Genomic DNA, 22,043 nt, shown 5'->3' on the forward strand with positions numbered 1-22,043 from the left:
GGTTTCAGGTCTTACATTTAAGACTTTAATCCAGTTTTAATTTATTTTTTTATATGGTGTGAGAAAGTTGGCAGTTTGATTCTTTTGCCTGTAGCTATCCAGTTTTCCTAAAATTGTTTATTGAAGAGGCTGTCTTTTTCCTATTGTATATTCTTGGCCCCCTTGCTGTAGATTAATTGCCCATATAAGTGTGGGTTCATTTCTGGGCTCTCTATTCTGTTTGATCTGTGTGTTTTTGTAACATAACATTTTGATGACTGTAGCTTTATAGTGTAGTTTGAAATTTTTAGGGAGCGTGATACCTCCAGCTTTATTCTTCTTTCTCAAGATTGTTTTAGCTGTTTGGAGTCTTTTGTGTTTCCATACAAAATTTAAGATTATTTATTCCACTACTGTAAAAAATGCCATTAGTAATTTGTTAGGGATTGTATTGAATTTGTAGACTGCCTTGAGTAGTGTCCTCATTTTAACTGAACTAATTCTTTCGATCCATGGCCGAGGTATATCTTTCCATCTGTCATTTTCAGTTTCTTTCATTAGTGTCTTTTAGTTTTCTGGTAACAAGTCTTTTACTTGCTTAGCTAGATTTATTCCTATTTTATTCTTTTTGATGTGATTGCAAATGGAATTGTCTTAAGATCTCTTTCTGATAGCTCATTGTTAGTGTATAGAAATGCAACAGATTTCTGTATATTAATTTTGTAACCTGCAACTTTACCAAATTCGTTGATTAACTCTAGTAGTTTTTGGTAGTCTCTTGCAGATTTTCTGTGTTGAGTTTCCTTATTCTATGGTTACTCTTAATGTACTACCAGATTTCTCCAGTGGTGAGCTGTTCCACCTCGTCCTTAGTGTGGGATCTGGCCTGCAGAGAGCTTTCCCCAGTGTTTCTCCTTTACCTGCAGCTTTTAGCATTCACTCGATGCCTGTACTAGTGTTCTTGCTCCTCTCTCGGCAGTAAACTACTGTGGTTTATTACCACACTTATTACCACTTACTACCCCATGCTAGCCGGGCTTGGAGAAGGCAGTGGCACCCCACTCCAGTACTCTTGCCTGGAAAATCCCATGGACGGAGGAGCCTGGTGGGCTGCAGTCCATGGGGTCACTAAGAGTCGGACACGACTGAGCGTCTTCACTTTCACTTTTCACTTTCGTGCATTGGAGAAGGAAGTGGCAACCCACCCCAGTGTTCTTGCCTGGAGAATCCCAGGGACAGGGGAGCCTGGTGGGCTGGCGTCTATGGGGTCGCACAGAGTTGGACACGACTGAAGCGACTTAGCAGGAGCAGCAGCAGCTGGGCTCATGATGGGGAAGTGGTGGTGGTTTCCAGTTTTACTGAAGTTCCAGCTTCAGTCTTTTTTCTTTTTTAATAAAGGAGGCGCAATATTTTTAAAATTAATTAACTTCTTTCTATTTTTTGACTGCGCTGGGTCTTCATTGCTCTGCATGGGCTTTCTCTAGCTGTGGTGAGCAGGGGCTACTCTTCATTGTGGTGCATGGGCTTCTCACTGTGGTTGCTTCTTTTGCTGCGGAGCACAGCTCTAGGCATATGGGCTAGGTGGTTGTAGCGCACAGGCTTAGTTGCTCTGTGGCACGTGGGATCTTCCTAGAGCAGAGATGAAACATATATCCACTGCCTTGGCAGGCAGATTCTTATCCACTGTCCCACCAGGAAAGTCCCAGCTTCAGTCTTAAGCAGGACCTGTGTCCCTAGGGCTTGAGGGGGTTCTTTCTCAATGTCTCTTCCCCTACCTGCATGGTAGCTAGCCTCTCCTTGAACCTGGGAGGTCTTGGAGGATGAGTCTTGTGCTCCTCACGTGTAGATCCCTGGTTTGTATTGGTTCAGGGTCTTGGGCCAAGACAGTTTCTTCTACCTCCTTTCGGTGGACCATACTTGGTTCTATTGTTGCTGTTGTTCAGTCGCTAAGTTGTGTTCAAATCTTTGTGACCCCATGGACTAAAGCATGCCAGGCTCCTCTGTCCTCCGCTGTCTCCCAAAGTCTACCCAAATTCATGTCCATTGAATCAGTGATGCTATCTAACCATCTCATCCTCTTCTGGTCCCTTCTCCTTTTGCCTTTATTTTTACCCAGCATAAGGGTCTTTTCAAGTGAGTTGACTCTCTGCATCAGCTGACCAAAGTATTGGAGCTTCAGCTTCATTCAGCTTTAGTCCTTCCAGTGAATATTCAGGGTTGATTTCCTTTAGGATTGACTGGTTTGATCTCCTCGCAGTCCAGGGGATTCTCAAGAGTCTTCTGCAGCACCACAATTCAAAAATATCAATTCTTCAGTGCTCAGCTGAAGATCATAAAGATCTCAGTTGGATCTTTATGATCCAACTCTGACATCTGTACATGACTACTTGCTTCTACAGACCCCCCCCACCAAAACAGTGGACCCTGGGCGGAGTGAGGGGTCCTTGCTGTCCTCCATCAGCTTAAGGCTTTTGTGTTGGATGAGACAGTGTTGCAGGGGGCAGGCAGAGCCTTGTGCCTACACCACTGAGGGAGCTCACTCTCTGGTCTCCAGACCTGCTTCTCATCTTCCTTCTGCAAACCTGTTACAGGCCCACTTAGGGTGAGTGCAGAACTCCTAGTGTTTGAGTTCCCAGTGATAACAACCTGCCACACAAGTCCACACTCAGCCATTGGAGTTTTTAAATCTTTAAAGCTGTTTTCTTCTTTCTGTCTTTACTATAGCCATCTCTTCTTCCCATCCTCTACTGTAGGGAGATAATTCATGTGTCTTGACTTTTTTTGGTGGGACTTGTCACTCTTTGGAAGCAGTTCATGTTACTGAGTTAGGACCTCAGCTCTGTGATGGGTTCAGGAAAGTTTGATTTTATAGATTAGCTGGTCTTTTTCTTTGTTAGGTGGTGGTCAGTTGTGAGATCTGTTTCATTTTCAGTGTACTGTCTATCCTTACTCTCCTTTGTGGGGTTTATAGTTTTCTTATAAATTTGTATGAAATTAGTAAGGTGAAACTAGAGGTAAAAAACTTGGCTGCCAAGGGAGAGACATGTGAGAGATGTGGGTTCAGTCCCTGGGTTGGGGAAGATCCCCTGGAGATGGAAATGGCAACCCACTCCAATATCCTTGTCTGGAGAATCCCATGGACAGAGGCACCTAGAGGGCTACAGACCGTGGGGTCGCAAAGGGTCGGACATGACTGAAGCAGCTTAGCACGCACGCACAGTAAGTATTCTGTGTCATTTTCATTGAGCTGTGTTTTCAGTATTTTTTCTTTCTTTTTAAATTTATTTTTGGCTGTGCTGAGTCTTTATTGCTGCATGCAGGCTCTCTCTAGTTGCACCAGGCTGGGGCTAGTCTCCATCGCAGTGCATGGTCTTCTCATTGCCTAGACTTCTCGAGCCGGCGTGCAGGCTTCAGTAGTTCGGGTCATGAGCTCAGTAGGCAGGGCGCGTGGGCTGAGTAGTTGTGGCACAGGGCCTTAGTTGCTCCGTGGCATGTGGGATCTTCCTGAACCAGGGATCGAACCCATGTCTCCTGCATTGACAGGTGGACTCTTAACCACTGGACCACCAGGGAAGTTCCTTCCTTTATATTTTGAGATAATTTTGTTTGTATGTTTTGTGTTGTGAACCCATATTTTCTTTTTTAAGACTTGTCATATCAATGTTGGAAAGTTATACATAGTTCTATTTTCTGTTAGTTTGAATTATCTATTTTCTACATCTAGTGATTCTTATGTGTGTTATGAAACTTCAGAAAAATGCACATAGATATTGTAAAATTTTGGTTCATGAATCTCTGAATCCATTTTATGGGCTTTAGATAATTCCAGATAGTTCAGACACTTAAAAAAGGGATTAGTTACTTAATAAGTGATGGCCATCCTCCTTCCTTCCTTTCTTTCCTTCAATTCCTAAACACTTCTTTGGGGCCCTGCTCAGAATAGCATCATTTGAATTTGACCCTTTAGTACATAGAGGCTATTTTTTTTTGGTAATAGTGGTCAGATGATTTTTTTTTTTTTAACTAATAAAATTTTGTGACTCTTCTGTGAATCTAAAAGTAGGACAGAGTTCTTATATATCCTTCATTAGCTTCCTCTTAGGTTAATAACTTGCATAATCATAGATCATCTCTCAGCACTGTGAAATTAACCTTGGTACTAAAGCACAAGCTTATTTGGATTTCACCAGTTTTCCCACTAATGTCCTTTCCTGTTCTCTGATTCAATCCAAGATTCTTCACTGTATGGACTTACTTTTAACCATGATTCTGTAAAGTGAAACTACAGGCTCACATGATGTCTGTTATGCACCGGATTTTGTTTCCCCCCAACCCAGTGGTAAAAAAGGCAGGATTGACTGTCACTGTAATTTTAGGCTCATGCTACTCGATATTCCCTCAAGTGGTCACCCCACCTCCAGTTCTATATGCCTTTTATTCTACTTTATGTTGTTGGCAGAATCATCTTTCTAAAATGTAGTCTGATCCTTTCTGTCATTTACTCTAAAATATGTATTGATTTTCCCCAGTGTTTGTAGGATTAAGGTGACTTGTGTTCAAGGTTCTCCATAGTTTGGTTTGAAGCTGCATTTTTTCTTATATCTTTCACTACAGTGTTTACCTGTTTGTTTGTTTTTTTTTCCTTTTTTTGATGCTGTTACTTGCCTTAATCTCTGTGGCCTTAATTTTTGCCTTGCTCCTAATTTGTTTGTTCCTAATTGATGATTCTTCCTTTTATATTGTCTGTGTTATGGTCTCTTCCTCCTTTTATTAGTCTATACTGTGCTTGCTAGACAGTCTCATAATTGGACAGTTTCATTCAAGGTTTTGGAAAAAGGAATAGAGAAGGAACTAATGTCTAATAAATGCTTGTTGTAAAGGACATGTATGTGGGGCTTTGTTTTTTAAAGTATTTGCTTTGATGGTTAGAACTGGGGGAAAGTGGTCTTTCTTCTTTAGCTTCTAACCAGTTCTCCCTTGAATTACTATCGTGGTTTCCCCCTTGGTCTTTGCACTGAGTGTATATGTCATCTAATTGTATTCACACAGTTAACCTATGAGTATTTCAGAGATCTGTGCTAACCTGCTCATGAATATATTGGATTCTGTATCTAGGACTCCAGGTACATGAATTCCTAGAACTCATTTTCACATGCTTCTGGCTTTTACTTTCAAGTGTCCTCATTACACCTCAAGTACAATATAAATAATTTTACAGCAGAAGGATATTCTGGCACTATTCTAGTTTAAGATAGAAATTTTCTTTTGAAAAATTATTCGTTTGGGTCGTGACAAAAGAAATGTAAAAGCTTCCTTGACGCAGTTGCTTTTTCAGGTACCACCCTCTTTTGGGGAAGGATTTCAATTATATGCTTTCCTAAGGAAATTATTTCACTTCACATTTGAAAGTATGTATTTCTGCTTGTACTGATCGATCCTGTAAATTAATTTAGCAGATACTCGGTGCTGTACATACTAGGCACCGTGCAAACCACTGTGGGTGTGGCAGTGAATTACACAGTACAGATTCCTGCCTCATGAACCTTAATTTTTGGTCCTTTGTTGTTCAGTTGCTCAGTTGTGTCCTACTCTTCGAGACCCCCATGGACTGCAGCACGCCAGGCTCCCCGTCCTTCATGATCTCCCAGAGCTTGCTCAAACTCACGTCCATTGAGTCAGTGATGCCATCCAACCATCTCATCCTCTTTCGTCCCCTTCTCCTCCTGCCTTCAATCTTTCCCATCATCAAGGTCGTTTCTACTTAGTTGGCTCTTCACATCAGGTGGCCAGAGTATTGGAGCTTCAGCTTCAGCATCAGTTCTTCCAATATTCAAGATTGATTTCCTTTAGGATTGACTGGTTTGGTCTCCTTGCAGTCCAAGCGACTCTCAAGAGTCTTCTCCAACACCACAGCTCAAAAGCACCAATTTCAGCCTTTTTTTTGGTCCAAGTCTCACATCCAACTACTGGAAGAACCATAGCTTTGTTGTTGGCAAAGTAATGTCTCTGGTTTTTAATACACAGTCTAGGTTTGTCCTTCCAGGGAGCAAGTGTCTTTTAATTTCATGGCTGCAGTCACTATCTACAGTGATTTTGGAGCCCAAGAAAATAAAGTCTGTCACTGTTTCCATTTTTTCCCCATCTATTTGCCATGAAGTGATGGGACCAGATACCATGATCTTCATTTTTTGAATGTTGAATTTTAAGCCGGCTTTTTCACTCTCCTCTTTCACTTTCATCTACAGGCTCTTTAATTCCTCTTCACTTTCTGCCAAAAGTGTGGTGTCATCTGCATATCTGAGGTTATTGATATTTCTCCCTGCAATCTTGATTCCAGCTTGTGCTTCATCCAGCCTGGCATTTCGCATGATGTACTCTGCATATAAGTTAAATAAGCAGGGTGACAATATAGAGCCTTGACGTACTCCTTTCCTGATTTGGAACCAGTCCATTGTTTCATGTCCAGTTCTATCTGTTGCTTCTTGAACTGCATACAGGTTTCTCAGGAGGCAGGTAAGGTGGTCTGGTATTCCCATCTCTTTCAGAATTTTCCAGTTTGTTGTGATACACACAGTGCAAGGAAATGGCAACCCACTCCAGGATTCTTGCCTGGAGAATCCAGGACAGAGGAGCCTGGCAGGTTACAGTCTATGGGGTCGCAAGAGTTGTACATGACTTAGCTTCTAAATCACCACCACACAGTCAAAGGCTGTGAAGCATAGTCAGTGAAGGAGAAGTAGATGTTTTTCTGGAATTCTCTAGCTTTTTCTATGATCCAAGGGATGTTGGCGATTTGATCTCTGGTTCCTCTGCCTTTTCTAAACCCAGCTTGAACATCTAGAATTTCTCGGTTTAGGTACTGTTGAAACCTAACTTGGAGAATTTTGAGCATTACCTTGCTAGTATGTGAAATGAGTGCAGTTGTGTGGTAGTTTGAACATTCTTTGGCATTGCCCTTCTTTGGGATTGGAATGAAAACTCACCTTTTCCAGTCTTGTGGTCACTGCTGTTTTTCATATTTGCTGGCATATAGAGTATAGCACTTTAATATCCTCTTATAGGATTTGAAATAGCTCAGCTAGAATTCCATCACCTCCACTAGCTTTGTTCCTTACAACCTTTATTTTTGGATATTTGGTTCTTAGAACCATTATTTATAATTATAAGCTAGAATGACTGTATAAATTCTTTTCTTTTATAACATGAGATAGAATTTTTAAAAAATTCAAGAAAGAAATTCACGCACATATATAAGTACTTCTCTTCTGATGTTTGTTCTCTTTTGATTGACTTTCTCACAAAGTTGAATCTCAAATGAGCATTAGGGCACATGGGGAAACCAGTGAATACTTGACATTCAGCTCAAAGTTTATGGTGATGCAAGGAGTTTGCTTGCCTGCAGCACCCTGATCACAAGGTGGCTTACTATAATGTGCACTTTTTCTAACAAACTTTCTACATGGTGATCCAGGAGTAGCCAGTGCAGTTGAACTTCATTGTCATCACAAAGCCATTTGTTAGGGTTTCCAAAGGTGGGTTGTTGTTCAGTCGCTCAGTTGTGTTTGACTCTTTGTGACCCCATGGACTGTAGTACTCCAGGCTTCCCTGTGCCTTCACTATCTCCTGGAGTTTGCTCAAACTCATGTTCATTGAGCCTGTGATGCCATCCAACCATCTCATCCTCTGTCATCCCCTTCTCCTCCTGCCCTCAATCTTTCTCAGCATCAGGGCCTTTTCCAGTGAGTTAACTCTCTGCATCAGGTGGCCAAATGTCACAAATATAGATTGGGAGTGGAAAGAATGAATATGTTGAATACAGTGGTATTTTAAAGCAAAGAATAGTAACCAAATCTCCATAGGTTTATAGAGTGTGTGAGTGGGGATGTGAAGATTTATTGGTGGGTCTGTGTTGACCAGCATTACGTGTAAGAATGTAATTGTGAGTGGAAGGAGATGGCATGGACAGAGGTGGGAATCTGCAACAAGAACTCCTGTGAGGACTCTTACCATGTGCAAAAGCCTTTGGTAGTCGCTTCAGTAGCATTATTGCATTGAATTTGTAAGATTCTGAGAAGTAGTTGTAATTTTCCTCGTTTTACTGATGAGAAAACAAATTCAGGAAGGTGAAGTTATTTGTTCCAAGATTGAGAAGTGCTGCCTCCCCTGGTGATGGGTGGAATTTTTTCTATCTGCTGCTTGGTATTGGAGAGACTTAACGAAGTGAATTCTACCAGGTATTGTTTCTTCAGTATTCTCTACTACCAACAAAAAATTAATCAGTCCATCTAAGAAAGAAATGGAAAATTTTTATTGGGGTCAAATGTGCAAAGTCACTTGTGTCACTTCTTTGTGACCTCATGGACTGTAGCCTGCCAGGCTTTTCTGTCCATGGGATTTTCCAGGCAGGAATGCTGGAGTGAGTTGCCATGCCCTTCTCCAGAGGATCTTCCCAACCCAGGGATCAAACCCAGGTCTCCCGTGTTGCAGGTGGATGCTTTATAATACAAATTTTTATTTTATCATTGCTAATATATAGAATCGATTTTCACTGAGAAAAAATATTTTTAGGGTGCTCTACAAAGGGTATTTTAGGATGAAGAGTATTTTGGTTCTGGCATCTCTGGATTGTCTTATTTCTCTTTTGATCTGGCTTATGTAGTAAAATTGGAATAGACAGTGGAGTCATTTATGTATTTAATTTTTCAGTATTTTGTCAGAGCATCTTTATTTTCTCAGTGTGCTTTGGTTCACACATTTTTATTTAAGAAGATAGAAGACACTGGAAAATATTGAAGGTTTTTAAATTCATTGAAGTTTTTTTCCTAACTCTTGAATGGTCACTAGATGGCCTGCTGGTATTGCATTTTCACTTGGCGGGTTATGACATAAGGAAGTAGGCTTCTTGCTGATGGTTTTAATCTAATGTGATATTTTAAATACTGTTTTTAAATCTACTAGGAACTCTAGATTTAGTGGTGCTATAAATTATTTAAAGGTTTGTCTTTTTATGAAATGGTGGTTTAGTGCTCTAAATGGATTTTATACTGTACTAAAACCAGACTTTGCAGCTCCGTTTTCAAGTGATGCCAGAATGTCATTTGGTGTTCATGCTTGGGATGCATGTAGTTTAGATAATAGAAATTTAATAGTTACATAAAAAAATGATTGAGCTCTAGCGTTCAAATCTGTTGAGCAGATTTGGCTTAAGAAAAAGTTCAGAATATACTTAAAGGAACAATTTAAAATGTGAAGTCACTCTGTTTATTAACGTGTTCACAGTTAGGAACATTAAAAAGAGAAGGGAAGGACTACTATTTTCAGGTAGTGAATATTCTACCAGCCAGTTTCCAGGAAAAAATGAGGAGTTGTCTCTGAACAAAGGTATGAATACAACACGTTAGGTCTTAGATTGTATTTAGTCAATCAAATAAAAAAGTTTTGTGTATCTATGTTACATATTAAGTTTAAATGAATATTTGAATATTTCTAGACCTACCTCATTAATGGTAGTAAATCGTTAGTCAGCCAATTAGTCTCTCAGTCGTGTCTGACTCTTTGTGACCCCATGGACTGTAACCTGCCAGGTTCCTCTATCCGTGGAATTCTCCAGGCAAGAATACTGGAGTGGGTTGCCATTTGCTTCTCCAGGGGATCTTCCCCACCCAGGGATCGAACCCAGGTCTCCTGTGTTGCAGGCAGATTATTTACCATCTGAGCCACTAGGGAGGGCCCTAGTAAATTGTTAGTTAACCTCCTATTCACGAGAACTCCTAGGAGTACCCCTGTTTCCTCTTTACCCTTAAATGGTGACTGTGGAGCTGTTAAGATCAGAGTTAACTTGGACTGCAAGGACATCCAACCAGTCCATTCTAAAGGAAGTCAGTCCTGGGTGTTCATTGGAAGGACTGATGCTAAAGCTGAAACTCCGATACTTTGGCCACCTCATGCAAAGAGTTGACTCATTGGAAAAGACCCTGTTGCTGGGAGGGATTGGGGGCAGGAGGAAAAGGGGACGACAGAGGATGAGATGGCTGGATGGCATCACTGACTCGATGGACGTGAGTCTGAGTGAACTCCGGGAGTTGGTGATGGACAGGGAGGCCTGGCGTGCTGTGATTAATGGGGTCGAAAAGAGTCGGACACGACTGAGTGACTGAACTGAACTGAACTGAAGGGTTTAGGTTCATAAACACCTGTTCCTGACCTGGCTTGTGATCTATTTTTGTTTTAAAGGAAGCTTCTTGATGTAAAGGGTTTTATATGTACATGTTGCAGAAGAACACATTTTCTGATAGCTGTATCTCTGGGAATCCTAATGAATCCCAAATAAAATGGATAGCTCATGTGGCAGAGACTTCATGTTCTGTTATCCAGATATCTTGTCTCACTTTGAGATGGTTTTGATCTTTTTTGATGTTTAATCGTGGTTTTGGAAACTAAAAATATTTCAGTAGAATGTGATAGAAACTGGCTGTGTCCACATTTTAAAAACAGTTTGTCTTCCTGATAGTTCTCTCCTCTCTACATGTTCAGTCTACAGAGAACCTCCTTCTTCCAAACATGTATTCCATGTTCCTGTTGACTCCTGCTGTGTTTGTGTTAATTCCAAACATATTTGCTTTATGTACGTTTTTGAAGAGAAAAACAGTGGCAACTTCTCAAACCTTTATTTTGCCATTGGTTAGGCATCAGAAGAATTTTATATTTAAGTTATGAGGCTAAAATTCCTCTTAAAATAATTGCTGAGTGTGAATTTTGAAAAGGAAAGAATTTTGTGACCTGCTGTGTAATGAAAAAAATTAATACTCAAATTTTAAAGTTTTAATGATGAATAAACATTTATATAATTTAAAATTATTTTCTTGATAAAAGGAAAAAAAATGCCTTCTTTCTTGGAGCCTTAACCACTGGACTGCCAGAGAAGTTCTAAATTCCCTCTTTCTTGAAAAGAAAGTGATTATAGGGGAATTCCCTGGTGATCCAGTGGTTAGGACTCAGAGCTTCCACTGCAGGGGTCCCAGGTTCCATCCCTGGTTGGGGAACTAAGATCCTGTAAGCCATGTGGCATGGCTGATAAAAATTAAAAAAAAAAAAAATGATCATAGCCTCTATGTTCATGCAGATAAAATGGCTTGTTACTAAAAATGCATTCATCCTAAAGCTATGGCATTATTAGTATACAAAACATTAAACAAATAATTTGGCCAGGCTTATAATAGAGATACTGCTCTTTCATGTTCAAACAAGTTCTCTTGGATTTGCTCACCAACTGTTTGTACCTTTTGGTTTTTCACCGAGGGTGTGGTTGGCAGGAAATGGACATGATGTATAGAAACCTTTGTTGATTCTCGGCTCTTATTTTGAACAAACTCTCCTTGGAGGGTGCAGATTCACATACTGGGGTGCGTACTCCAGTGTGGTATGTGATACAGAAGGGGGGTCCAGGACCGAGGTGAGGCGAGGACAGAGCCTGCCTTGTGCTGGGAGTGCCGCAGTGGGCAGTGCTGCTGCTCCTCATTAGCGTGTGTGGGCTGACGCTAGTGATGCTGGCTTAGCAAACCAGCTAAAAGTGCCCTGTTGTATCCAACAGAGATCAAAAGATTCAGTCTGTTGGGTGCGCTCCTCTGACCCTCCAGGATGGTTGACAACTGTTAGTGGTAAAGCGGGGCTGAGGGTGGAGGAAAGTCATCAATACCCATCAAGAAAGAGGCATCCCATCCTTACAAAGTAGTATGGGCTTCATAGATGCCAAAGAAAGCTTTAGGTAGAGTTGTTTGTATCAGTGAAATCCTTCTCTTCCCTGGAGTTGCTGTGTCATTTGTTCCCAGACTGTGGATTCTGTTTTTTAAAGTTTTAAGGGATCCAAAGTTGTGAGAATGGAGGTGTTTGATTTATTTACAGTGATGGGGCTTGAGAAAGTTTGTTGAAAATCATTCACTTGTTATTAATAGAAATGTTTAGGTGTAACTGAAATGTTGAATATCTTTACTTTTTGTCTAGATCTTTATTAACACAGAAAGATCACATGCTGAAACCCTGGGAATTGTAAATGTTTAATAAAACCATGAAAAGAAACTAAGAGCACTATGTGTGACAAAATGTTTCATAACTTAGTTTTATGGGAGAAACAGTAAAGGTTTTATTTTAATTAAAATTTTTTTTAGTTTATTTTTTTATTTGGAAGAGAATAGTGTTGGGACCTGAGTTGGAATCCCAGCCTCAACACTTATCAATTAACTATATGACCTTGGGAAAAATAACCTAATTTCTTTGGCTTTGATCCTCTCATCTGTGAAATGGGAAATAAAAATAGTACCTATCTCAAAATTGTTCTGAGAATTCTATTCATGCTTAGAACAGTTCCTGGCATGTAGCAAGCACACTGTAATTATTATTTATTGAGTATTTATTGTGTGTTAAGCACATTGGAAGACAGTGTAGCAGGGATTTGGGGTAAGTTATTAACCTCTTCTGAGCCTCAATTTCCTCATCTGTAAAAGAACGATAGCAATAGTTTCTTTTACTTTCATAGGTAGGATTGCATGAAAATTAAATGAATTAATTCATGTGATGCCCTTAAGGCATTGCTGGGTTTGTTGTTAGCATCCAGTAAATGTGAACCCCCACAGATTACATACTTTAAGTCATTTTTCACACAGCCATGTAACTATGTATATGCATATACTCACACACACACACACACACACACACACACACACACACATATATGTATTATATACATACACACACACTCATACCCTTGTTGTTGTTAAACAGCTGAGAAAGAAACAAGTTGAGAAATGTAGATAACCTGTTCAAGGTTGCACAGTTGGAATTTGATCTCAGGCCTTAAGTAGCCAAATCAGAAATAAGTGACCTATAGACCTCTGTTGCTTTATTGTATCTTTTTGGTTTTGAAGGTGATGTTTCTGTGATGTTTTTGTGATTCATATAAATATTTAATTTCAAGTGTGTTTTGTGAAATTTTATCATACTCTTTCTCTCAGAAGCCTTAGTGAATGTCTGACTGTGTAACTTTTAATTCTAGTATTTGTTGTGGAAGACTTGAATTCTTTATTTTGCAAAAATGTGTGTTTCTCAAGGCACCTTTGAGAGCTTTACACATACCCAAGAAACTAATTGAACATAAGGGTGCATGTGCAGTTCACTTAACGCATGTTACAGTGTTCTGGGAAACTTGGATTCTGAATTTTTATTTTCTGGTTGATGGAGTAATAGACTTTGTACAAACTGCTCAAACTACCAGTTGCTCTATGATACACCTATGGGTGAAGAACACTTGAAGGGAAATATTCAAAAATGATGTTGATAACCATATATAAGGGTGATGGCTTTTTCTCATTTCCACATTTTCTTTACTACTGTTTATTTAATTTAACTATTTATAAAATTATTATAAATTACTCTTTATAAAAATAATCAAATAATTAATTTATTATTTCAAACAAATGTATTAAAAATAATTCCTGGAGTTAGAAGTATAGAATGGACTACCTTAAGCTGTTTCTCTTGCTAGATTTTAAAAAGAGACTTTACCTTGTTGTATTGTATTAGTATCTATAAAGAGAAAATGGAAGCAGCTTATAGAAGCTGTCTCTCCTCCTTCACCATTATTCTTTGTGGTGCTCATGTAGTGTTTACTGTTAGTAATAAGTAATAATAAGTAGTCTTCTGCTGTGGGTGCCTGCTGCAGGCTTAATTGCAAAAGGAGATGTGGAAGGTTTATGAAGCTCTCTGTGCTCTGCACAGTTTGTGTTTAACACACACTCTCTGCTTTCCCCTGAGCAGTGGGATTCTCGAAGGACAAAGGGCCCCCAGAGAGCTGGCTGAACATGGCATGGTAGCAAGCAGTGCTCCTTTATTTATGTCTTTTAATTTCATTATTTCTTTTCTTTCTTTCTTCATATTTACTCTTCTCATTCATTCTTGAGTTTCTCCTGAGAAAGATCAGAGGCCTTGAATTTACTGGCAGGAGGAACTTGGTTTTGGTACATGACTTAGCCAGAGCTGTTCCATCTTTATGGGCTTTCAAGGTGGCAGTAGTGGTAAAGAATCTCCCTGCCAATGCAGGAGATGTGGAGATGATCCCTGGGTTGGGAAGATCCCCTGGAGGAGGACATGGCAACCCACTCCAGTATTCTTGTCCAGAGAATCACATGGACAGAGGAGCCTGGCGGGCTGCAGTCCACGGAGCCACAAAGAGTCAGATACAACTGAAGTAACTTAGCACACGTGTTCCATCTTTGAAGGAACAGAATATCAGAGAAATGTAGGAGAATAATTCTTTCTAGATTCACAGGGCCCATAAAGACTGCTTGAGTGGTGGCACTCAGGCTTTCATGAGGTCATCTAGTTTTGAGACACACATCTGACTCTGGTTTTTCCATCTGCTGAAGATATTACTATAAGTCTGAATATAAGTTGAAGTTTCTTCCCAAACTTTTTCCTTAGGAAAAGCAGTAGGTAGTGTCTTAAACACTTGGGGTCACAAAGAGTGGGATGCGACTGAGCTACTAAACAACAACAAATTGATACATTGTTATCATCCATAGTTCATAATTTACATTAGGGTTGAACATTGTGTGGGTTATAATACCTGTGTAATGACATTTACACACCATTGTAGTATTATACAGAATAGCTTTACTGTCCTAGAAAATCCCCTGTGTTCTTCCTATTCTTCTCCCCTCCCCATCAGTTGGGCAACCACTGATGTTTTTACTGTGTCCATCAGTTCAGTTCAGTCACTCAGTCGTGTCCGACTCTTTGCAACCCCATGAATCGCAGCACGCCAGGCCTCCCTGTCCATCACCAACTCCCGGAGTTCACTCAGATTCACGTCCATTGAGTCAGTGATGCCATCCAGCCATCTCATCCTTGTTTTGCCTCTTCAGAATGTCCTATAGTTGGAACCATATAGTATGTAACCTTTTTCAGTGGGTTTCTTTGATTTAATAATCTGCCTTTAAGCTTCCTTCATGTCTTTTCATGGTTTGATAGCTCATTTCTTCTTAGGGCTGAATGACTAATATTCCATTGTCTGGATGTACCGCCATTTATTCATTCATCTACTGCTTGTTTTCAAGTTTGGGCAGTTTTGTGTGAACGTAAGTTTTCAGCTCATCTGGGTAAATACCAAGGAGCATGATGACTAGGTTGCATGGCGAGCATATGGTTCAGTTCAGTTCAGTTGTTCAGTCGTGCCTGACTCTTTGTGACCCCGTGGACTGCAGCACGCCAGGCTTCCTTGTCCATCACCAACTCTCAGAGCTTGCTCAGAACAGATTGTCTTCTAAAGCAGCTCTACCATTTTGCATTCCCACCAGCAGTGAGTGAGAGTTCCTGTTGCTCTTCCTCCTTGTCAGCATGTGCTCAGTGTTTTGGATTTTGACCATTCTAATAAGTATATTCTAACAGGGTTATCTCACTGTGGTTTTGAATTGCATTTTTCTGATGATATATAATGTAGAGTATTGTTTCATTTACTTATTTGTCCTCTGTATAACTTCTTTGGTGAGATGTCTGTTCAGGTCTCTGACCCATTTTCTAATAGGGTTCTTTTCTTACTGTTGAGTTTTAAGAGTTCTTTCTATGTTTTGGATAATAGTCCTTTTTCAGATACGCCTTTTGCAGATATTTTTTCTCAGTCTGGCTTGTCTTATCATTTTCTTGAGAATTAATGTATTTTTAAATGAGACATTGCTTAGACATATATGAAAAACTTAATCAGTGCCAGTTTTATATGCTTATGGAGGTTACTTGATTGATTTGACTTTAAAAATTTAGAGTAATTAAACACATTTGATAATTATTCCTAGGAGAATGACAGGTGTGAACAGGCCTCGTGAAGGTCACCTGATGAGCAGTGTCTGAGAGTAGTGTGTAAGTTTGGGTCATCACAAATAGATACTTGTGGGATAAATGAGAAAAAGCTTTGTCCCAGTATGATATAAATGAGTACTTGGAGTTGGGATAAAATTTCTGGAATGCACTTCATAGGAGGTCAGAGAGTGCTCTTTTTCAAACCGCGGTGGTGGGAATAGAGCTGACGTGCTCTGGAGTACTGTATTACATGGCTAATTAGGTGGTGTTAGTGAGGCTGGTGATAAAGATGTGTACGGAAGCTGGAATAAAATGGTTCCATAATATGTTACAGATAATAGTGATGATGTTTAGAGTGCTTTTTTTGTTCGTTTGTTTCTAAATCCTTTTAATCATTATTCCTTACTTGAGGTCACCTCTGTGCAGTTGCCTGATTTTGACATACATGGTACACTGTGGGAATTGCTTTCACACTCAATAGTGGGAAATTACGTGTGATGATTTCTTGCGTGTGGGATGTTATCTGCTTGGGAGTAGGCCAACCGTCATTAGGAAAATTGATTAAATCCTTCTCATACTGTTTTTAAAATCTCTTTTTGGAACATTAATTTCCTTCATTAACATACCTTTTGGAGAACTCTAAATTGTTGGATCAAGCATTTAATTTTGCTTTTGTTAATGTGTAGGATATTGTTCCTGTGGATGCCTCTTATGAAGTGAAAGAACTGTATGTGCCAGAAAATAAACTTCATTTGGCAAAAACAGATGCAGAAACACTGCCAGCGTTGAAAATTAATAAAGTAAGTGCTTTGTCCTTTTTCCATATCAAGTGCTTTAATCCTATAGATAGTTGTTGGTTTGAGGGCATGAGTGGTGGTGGTCATAGTTGTATATATCACCATTTCCAGGGATGGGAAATATGTTTAATTTATAAAACCATATTCCCAAATTACCATGGCTTTGATTTTATTTTACTCATAATATTTATTTTGAAATACCAAAGAATAGAGGTTATATAAGATTTTAGGTTTATCAGAAGGAATGGATTCTAAAAAGTAAAAAGCCTTTAATAATTAAAATGAACTTTTTTTTCCCCTAAACTTTGTTTCCTAATCCCTTGCCAAGACCCCGATTTTCCCTTTCTTATATTGTGAAGAATAATTATGTTGTATATTGTAGCTCTAATAATATCATTAGGTGTTTTTCCCAATAAGAAACTGCTTAAACTAGATGTGAAGACAGTGGAGATTATAATTTATCACTTTCAAATCTTTAGAGAATTTTAAATTGTATCATTCAGATATACTTTAAAAATAGGTTTAGAAATAAGAACTTAAACTAGGAATAGAATTTCCCAGCCTTTCTTCTAGTGTAGTAAAAATCCCAGACACCCAGGAAAGTGCCAAATCTGAAAGTAAGGAGGAAGGGAAAAATAAAACCCCCAAACTTTCTGAGGCTGGAGAAAGACTCTTCAAAGACTTACTCAAATTCCTGATAGGAGTACATTGTCTAGGTGGTTTGTGTGATTGGGTTTCTAACCGGAAGCTAAGACATGTTGCAGGGAGCAAGGAGAAGGGGGAGTGGGGGAGCAGAGTCACTCAAAGCTGACTTTACTAAGGAACAACAGATTTTGTCACTAACAGACTTTGTGTCAATTGAATAAACACACACGCACACACACACACACTGGGGTAGGGGGAGAGAGAGAAGAAAGAAACTGAGAATGAATGAATCCGAATCCAGGTCAGTCAGACTCTGTAACCCAAAAAGATAGTAGCTTTTTCAAATGTGAACCTTTTTCAATACAGTGGTTTGTTCTTTGCTTAGCAGTATGAAAAATAATTAATTAAAAAAACGTAGGCTACATCATGTAATGTATTAGCTTGGGCTGCCACAACAAAAACCGTAGCCTGGGTGACATAAACAACAGACATTTCTTTTCTCACGGTTCTGTAAGAAAGAAAGTCCAAGACCTAGGTGCTGGCTGACTGGGCCCCTGACAAGGCTCCCTTCCTCTCCGGCTGTCAGACACCTTCTTGCCATATGCTCAGGGTGAGAGTCGAGCTCTGGTGTCTCTTCCTTCTCTTATGCAGGCACCAGACTATTGGATGAGGACCCAATCTTATGACCTCGTTTAAGCTGCATCACCTCCTTAGGGCCCTATTTCCAGTTTACACTGGGGGCTTCAACATATTTAGGGGGGACATAAACATTCAGTTTATAGTAAATACCATCTAGAATTAGATTCCGGTAGAGACAAATAGGGACCATGTCAGATGCTTAGGAAGAATTAATAAGAGGAGAACTTGAAAATGAAACAATTTGGTGCATGAATATCATTTTTTCCTGTGAATTGAAGGAGGGATGTACTTTGCCATTATTTGATTTTTCAGTGGAACATGCTGGCCAGCATACTTTGGGAATACATGGTAAGCCACATCTTACTGCACACCTCTTGGTCAGGTGCTTTATCTTGTCTCTTTTGAGAATCTCTTTTAACATGTACCAAGTTAAAAGTGAGCATATCCAGCTTACATTGTTTTGTCGCTAAGTCGTGTCTGACTGTTTTGCAACCCCATGGACGGTAGCCCTCCAATCTCCTCTGTCTATGGGATTTCCAGAGTGGGTTGCTATTTCTTTCTCCAGGGGATCTTCCTAACCCAAGGATTGAGCTAGCATCTCCTGAAATACAGGTGGATTCTTTACCGCTGAGCCACTGGGGAAGCCCCCCCCCCCCCCACAGCTTACATGAATTCATCATTAATTTATCAATTCTTTAATATTCTGATCAGATACACTAGAAATCTTAAAGTTCAAGAAATAATACAGTGTTTGTAAAATGAATGTCATTGGTGAGGGACCCTTTCGGTAAGTATTTTTATCTAAAGTTTGTTTTAGTTTAGAACAGTGGTTGTCAGAGTGTAGTTTCTAGAACGTTATTGTTAACATTTTCTGGGTACCTGTTAAAAATACAAATCTTTGTCCCCCATAGCAAACCAGCTAAATCAGAAACTGATGTGGAATGGTCTTTATTTAACAAGTCTTCCAGAGGTTTCTTACACATATTGAAGTTTGAGGAATGCTGATTTAGGAGATGCTATTCTTATTAGAAATGTTATTTAAATTTATTAAGAAAAATGCATATTTTCTTAGTGCCTTTGTTGTTTATTAGATTTGTATAATCTATAATCGTTCTTGAGAAGTTTGTTACCATTACTTTCAAAGTGAAACTCCAGAAAACCATTACTGCTTTTGTTGCTGAGAACATGAAATAGAGCATTGTTCTCTACTGTCTCATTTACTAGGTGGATCTGCAGTGGGTGCAGGTTTTGGCAGAAGGCTGGGCAACCCCGCTGAACGGCTTTATGAGAGAGAGGGAGTACTTGCAGTGTCTTCATTTCGATTGTCTTCTGGATGGTAAGACTTTGGACATTCAGGTGCATTGAGTATGGAAAAGAGGGCACATATTGGCAGGGATTGGTCACTGTTTAGAGAGAGTACTGGTAACATCTTAATTGGAGATAGCACTTTAAGACTAAATTGTATCAGTACTGAATATTTTAAGTATATCCTGAGATCCTCTTTCCAGTTTTAGTTTTCCTGATTGTGATTTATTGTGAGGGAGAAGGACAACCTGGGGGTTAGGGCTGAAAATGGATTTAAAAAACGAATGCAGTTTCCCTATTCCATATCTACCTGATCACGGTGGAAAGCCTCTTCCAAAAGTGTACATAGTCACTAAATTGTGCTGTACTGAAGCCCGTGCTTGCTTATTAAGCCAGGTGTTCTAACAAGGAATCAGGGAGTCCAAGTTTAGAAATCCTGAAATAGGTGGCTGAAAGGATGGTTTTCTTATTTTAAAACATTGAAGCAATTGCCAAAGAAATCTATATTTAGGATATTGTCATTACATTCTAGCTACCTTAAACTTTGTATACTGTTGGTAACATTAATTTACTACAGTAAAGGAGATATTACTAACTTGTAAAGAGCTCTAGTGCCATATGATCTGGCAATTCCCCTTCTGGGTATTTATCTGAAGAAAACAAAAACAGTAACTACAAAAGGTATATGCACCCATATGTTCATTGCAGCATTACTTATGATCACTAAGACATGGAATCAACCTAAGCACCCATCAGTTGGTGAATGGATAAAGAAGAGATATACACACACACATGCACACAGAGGAATATTACTGAGCTGTAAAAAAGAAAGAACTTTTGCCATTTGTTGCAACATGGATGGACCTAGAGGTTATTATGTTAAAGTGAAACATGTCAAACAGAGAAAGACAAATTTCCATGTGATTTCACTCATGTGGAATTTAAAATACAAAAGCACAAACAAAACAGAAACAGAGTTGTAGATACAGAGAACAAACTCATGGTTGCTAGAAGGGAAGGGGTGGGAGTAGGCTAAGGTGAAGGGGATTAAGAGGGGTAAACTTCCAGCTATAAAATAAATAAGTCACAGGCATATAATTATTAGCATAAATATAATACTGTAATAATTTTATATGGTGACAAATGATTACTAGACTTACGGTGATCATTTCATGATGATTTAAATATTGTATTTAAATGTTGAATCACAGTGTTGTACATCTGAAGCTAACATAATATTGTACCTCAGCTACAATACTTCCATTTAAAAAGAAGTCATAGAACCCTACAAAATTGCAATCATGTTCTTCTGTGTTATGAAGAACTTTTTTTGACCAGGGAAGTAAACAGATACTGGAAAAGGTAATTCCTAATCCTTGATCTCAAGAAACTTTTATCACAAGAACATAAGGATTGAATTTTACTTTTTGATTTTCTTCTTTGGAAATAATGGTAGAAGTTACTGTGGACTGCCTCCTTAGTAATGATTCAGTCTTGGATGTGGTACAAATCTGTCTATTAATTTTCCATTTTGAACTCTACCTTGTGGTGGTAATTTTAAAATAGTCAAGCAGTTATCACTGATTTTGTTGACATCTTTCGCCCCAAGAAGGCATGCCATGATTTCCAAAAAAATATGGTTTCTCTTTGATACGTAAATAACATCCACATATGAATTTGAGAATGCATTTTATTTTCCTAACCTGTACATGATGAGTGGGAAAAGAAGAAAACACTTTTAGCTCTTGAAAGGTTGGGAACCGAGAATGTGCCTTCTGTCTCACCAGCAGCATATTTTGGTGTAAATGGAGACATTATTTACTTGTTTCGTCACCCGTGATAGCTGACATTAGTTCCATTCTGATCAAAAAACAAACAAAAACGTTATGAATGTTTTTGTCTTCCTTTCTCAAGGATCTAGACCCAAGTCTAGCAAGTATCTTCAAGTAACTTGCCACTCAAAATGTAGTGATCAGCAAGGGTTCATATTTGTCCTGAAAGGGCCCTGAAGCACAATTGCTAATCTTACTCGTACATTTTTGGTGATGTTAGGTTTAACCAGCAGTTCTTCCTTGTTACAATCTGTGATTCTTCCCCCTAAAGACAGATTCATGAATGGTTGTGAAGAGTATTGCTACAATTGATGTTCTGAATTTCTGCTGTTTTTTTTTTTTTAAACTCTGGATTTGTTGCTTGTTCTCTCCCTGATTTTCTGTGCCAGGTGCCAATAGAACTTATCACTGGAGTAGTAAATCTTTTATTTGAAGAGTGTCTGCTGAAGTGTGAAAGGTAGATATGAGACCTGTTGAGTAACATAAGCTGTGCGCTTTATCTTCTTTTGTGCCCTGCAGGGGGTGTCATTAACCTGTCAGTACCTATAGTCCTGACGGCTACTCAGGAAGACAAAGAGAGGCTGGACGGCTGCACGGCATTTGCGCTGATGTATGAGGGCCGCCGGGTGGCTATTCTTCGCAATCCAGAGTTTTTTGAACACAGGAAGGAGGAGCGCTGTGCCAGGCAGTGGGGAACAACATGCAAGAATCACCCCTATATCAAGGTCCTGAGTAAACCTTGCTGCGTTTTGTCTTGATTTGCCAATAATGCTTGTGCTGAACTGTGAGGCATTACCTGTATATCAACTCTGCCATCAGAACCATTAATATTTTGCAGAATCAAGGTTGGAACTTATATTCCTGTGATGAGCATACAAGCTTGTCATTTTGGTGCAGACACATGTTCAGCAAATATTGTTTAAACACCTCCTGTACGCCAGGCCGTGAGCTAGGTGCCAGTGCTGGGAACGTTGGGTGGTGTGCACGGCAGGCACAGTCCTTT

General features: G+C 39.4%; 1 protein-coding gene across 2 annotated transcripts in view; it reads left to right on the plus strand.

Annotated features, from left to right (window-relative positions):
- PAPSS1 (3'-phosphoadenosine 5'-phosphosulfate synthase 1) overlaps positions 1 to 22,043 on the plus strand; it is a 112,414-nt gene that overhangs the window by 37,456 nt on the left and 52,915 nt on the right. For both annotated transcript variants that reach the window (XM_061419443.1, XM_061419444.1), the window contains exons 6-8: positions 16,509 to 16,622; positions 19,128 to 19,239; positions 21,560 to 21,765. In XM_061419443.1, coding sequence (XP_061275427.1) covers positions 16,509 to 16,622; positions 19,128 to 19,239; positions 21,560 to 21,765 — 432 coding nt within the window. The remainder of the gene's footprint in view (positions 1 to 16,508; positions 16,623 to 19,127; positions 19,240 to 21,559; positions 21,766 to 22,043) is intronic.

The sequence above is a fragment of the Bos javanicus genome, chromosome 6 (genome assembly GCF_032452875.1).
Source record: "Bos javanicus breed banteng chromosome 6, ARS-OSU_banteng_1.0, whole genome shotgun sequence".
NCBI classification, from domain to species: Eukaryota; Metazoa; Chordata; class Mammalia; order Artiodactyla; family Bovidae; genus Bos; species Bos javanicus.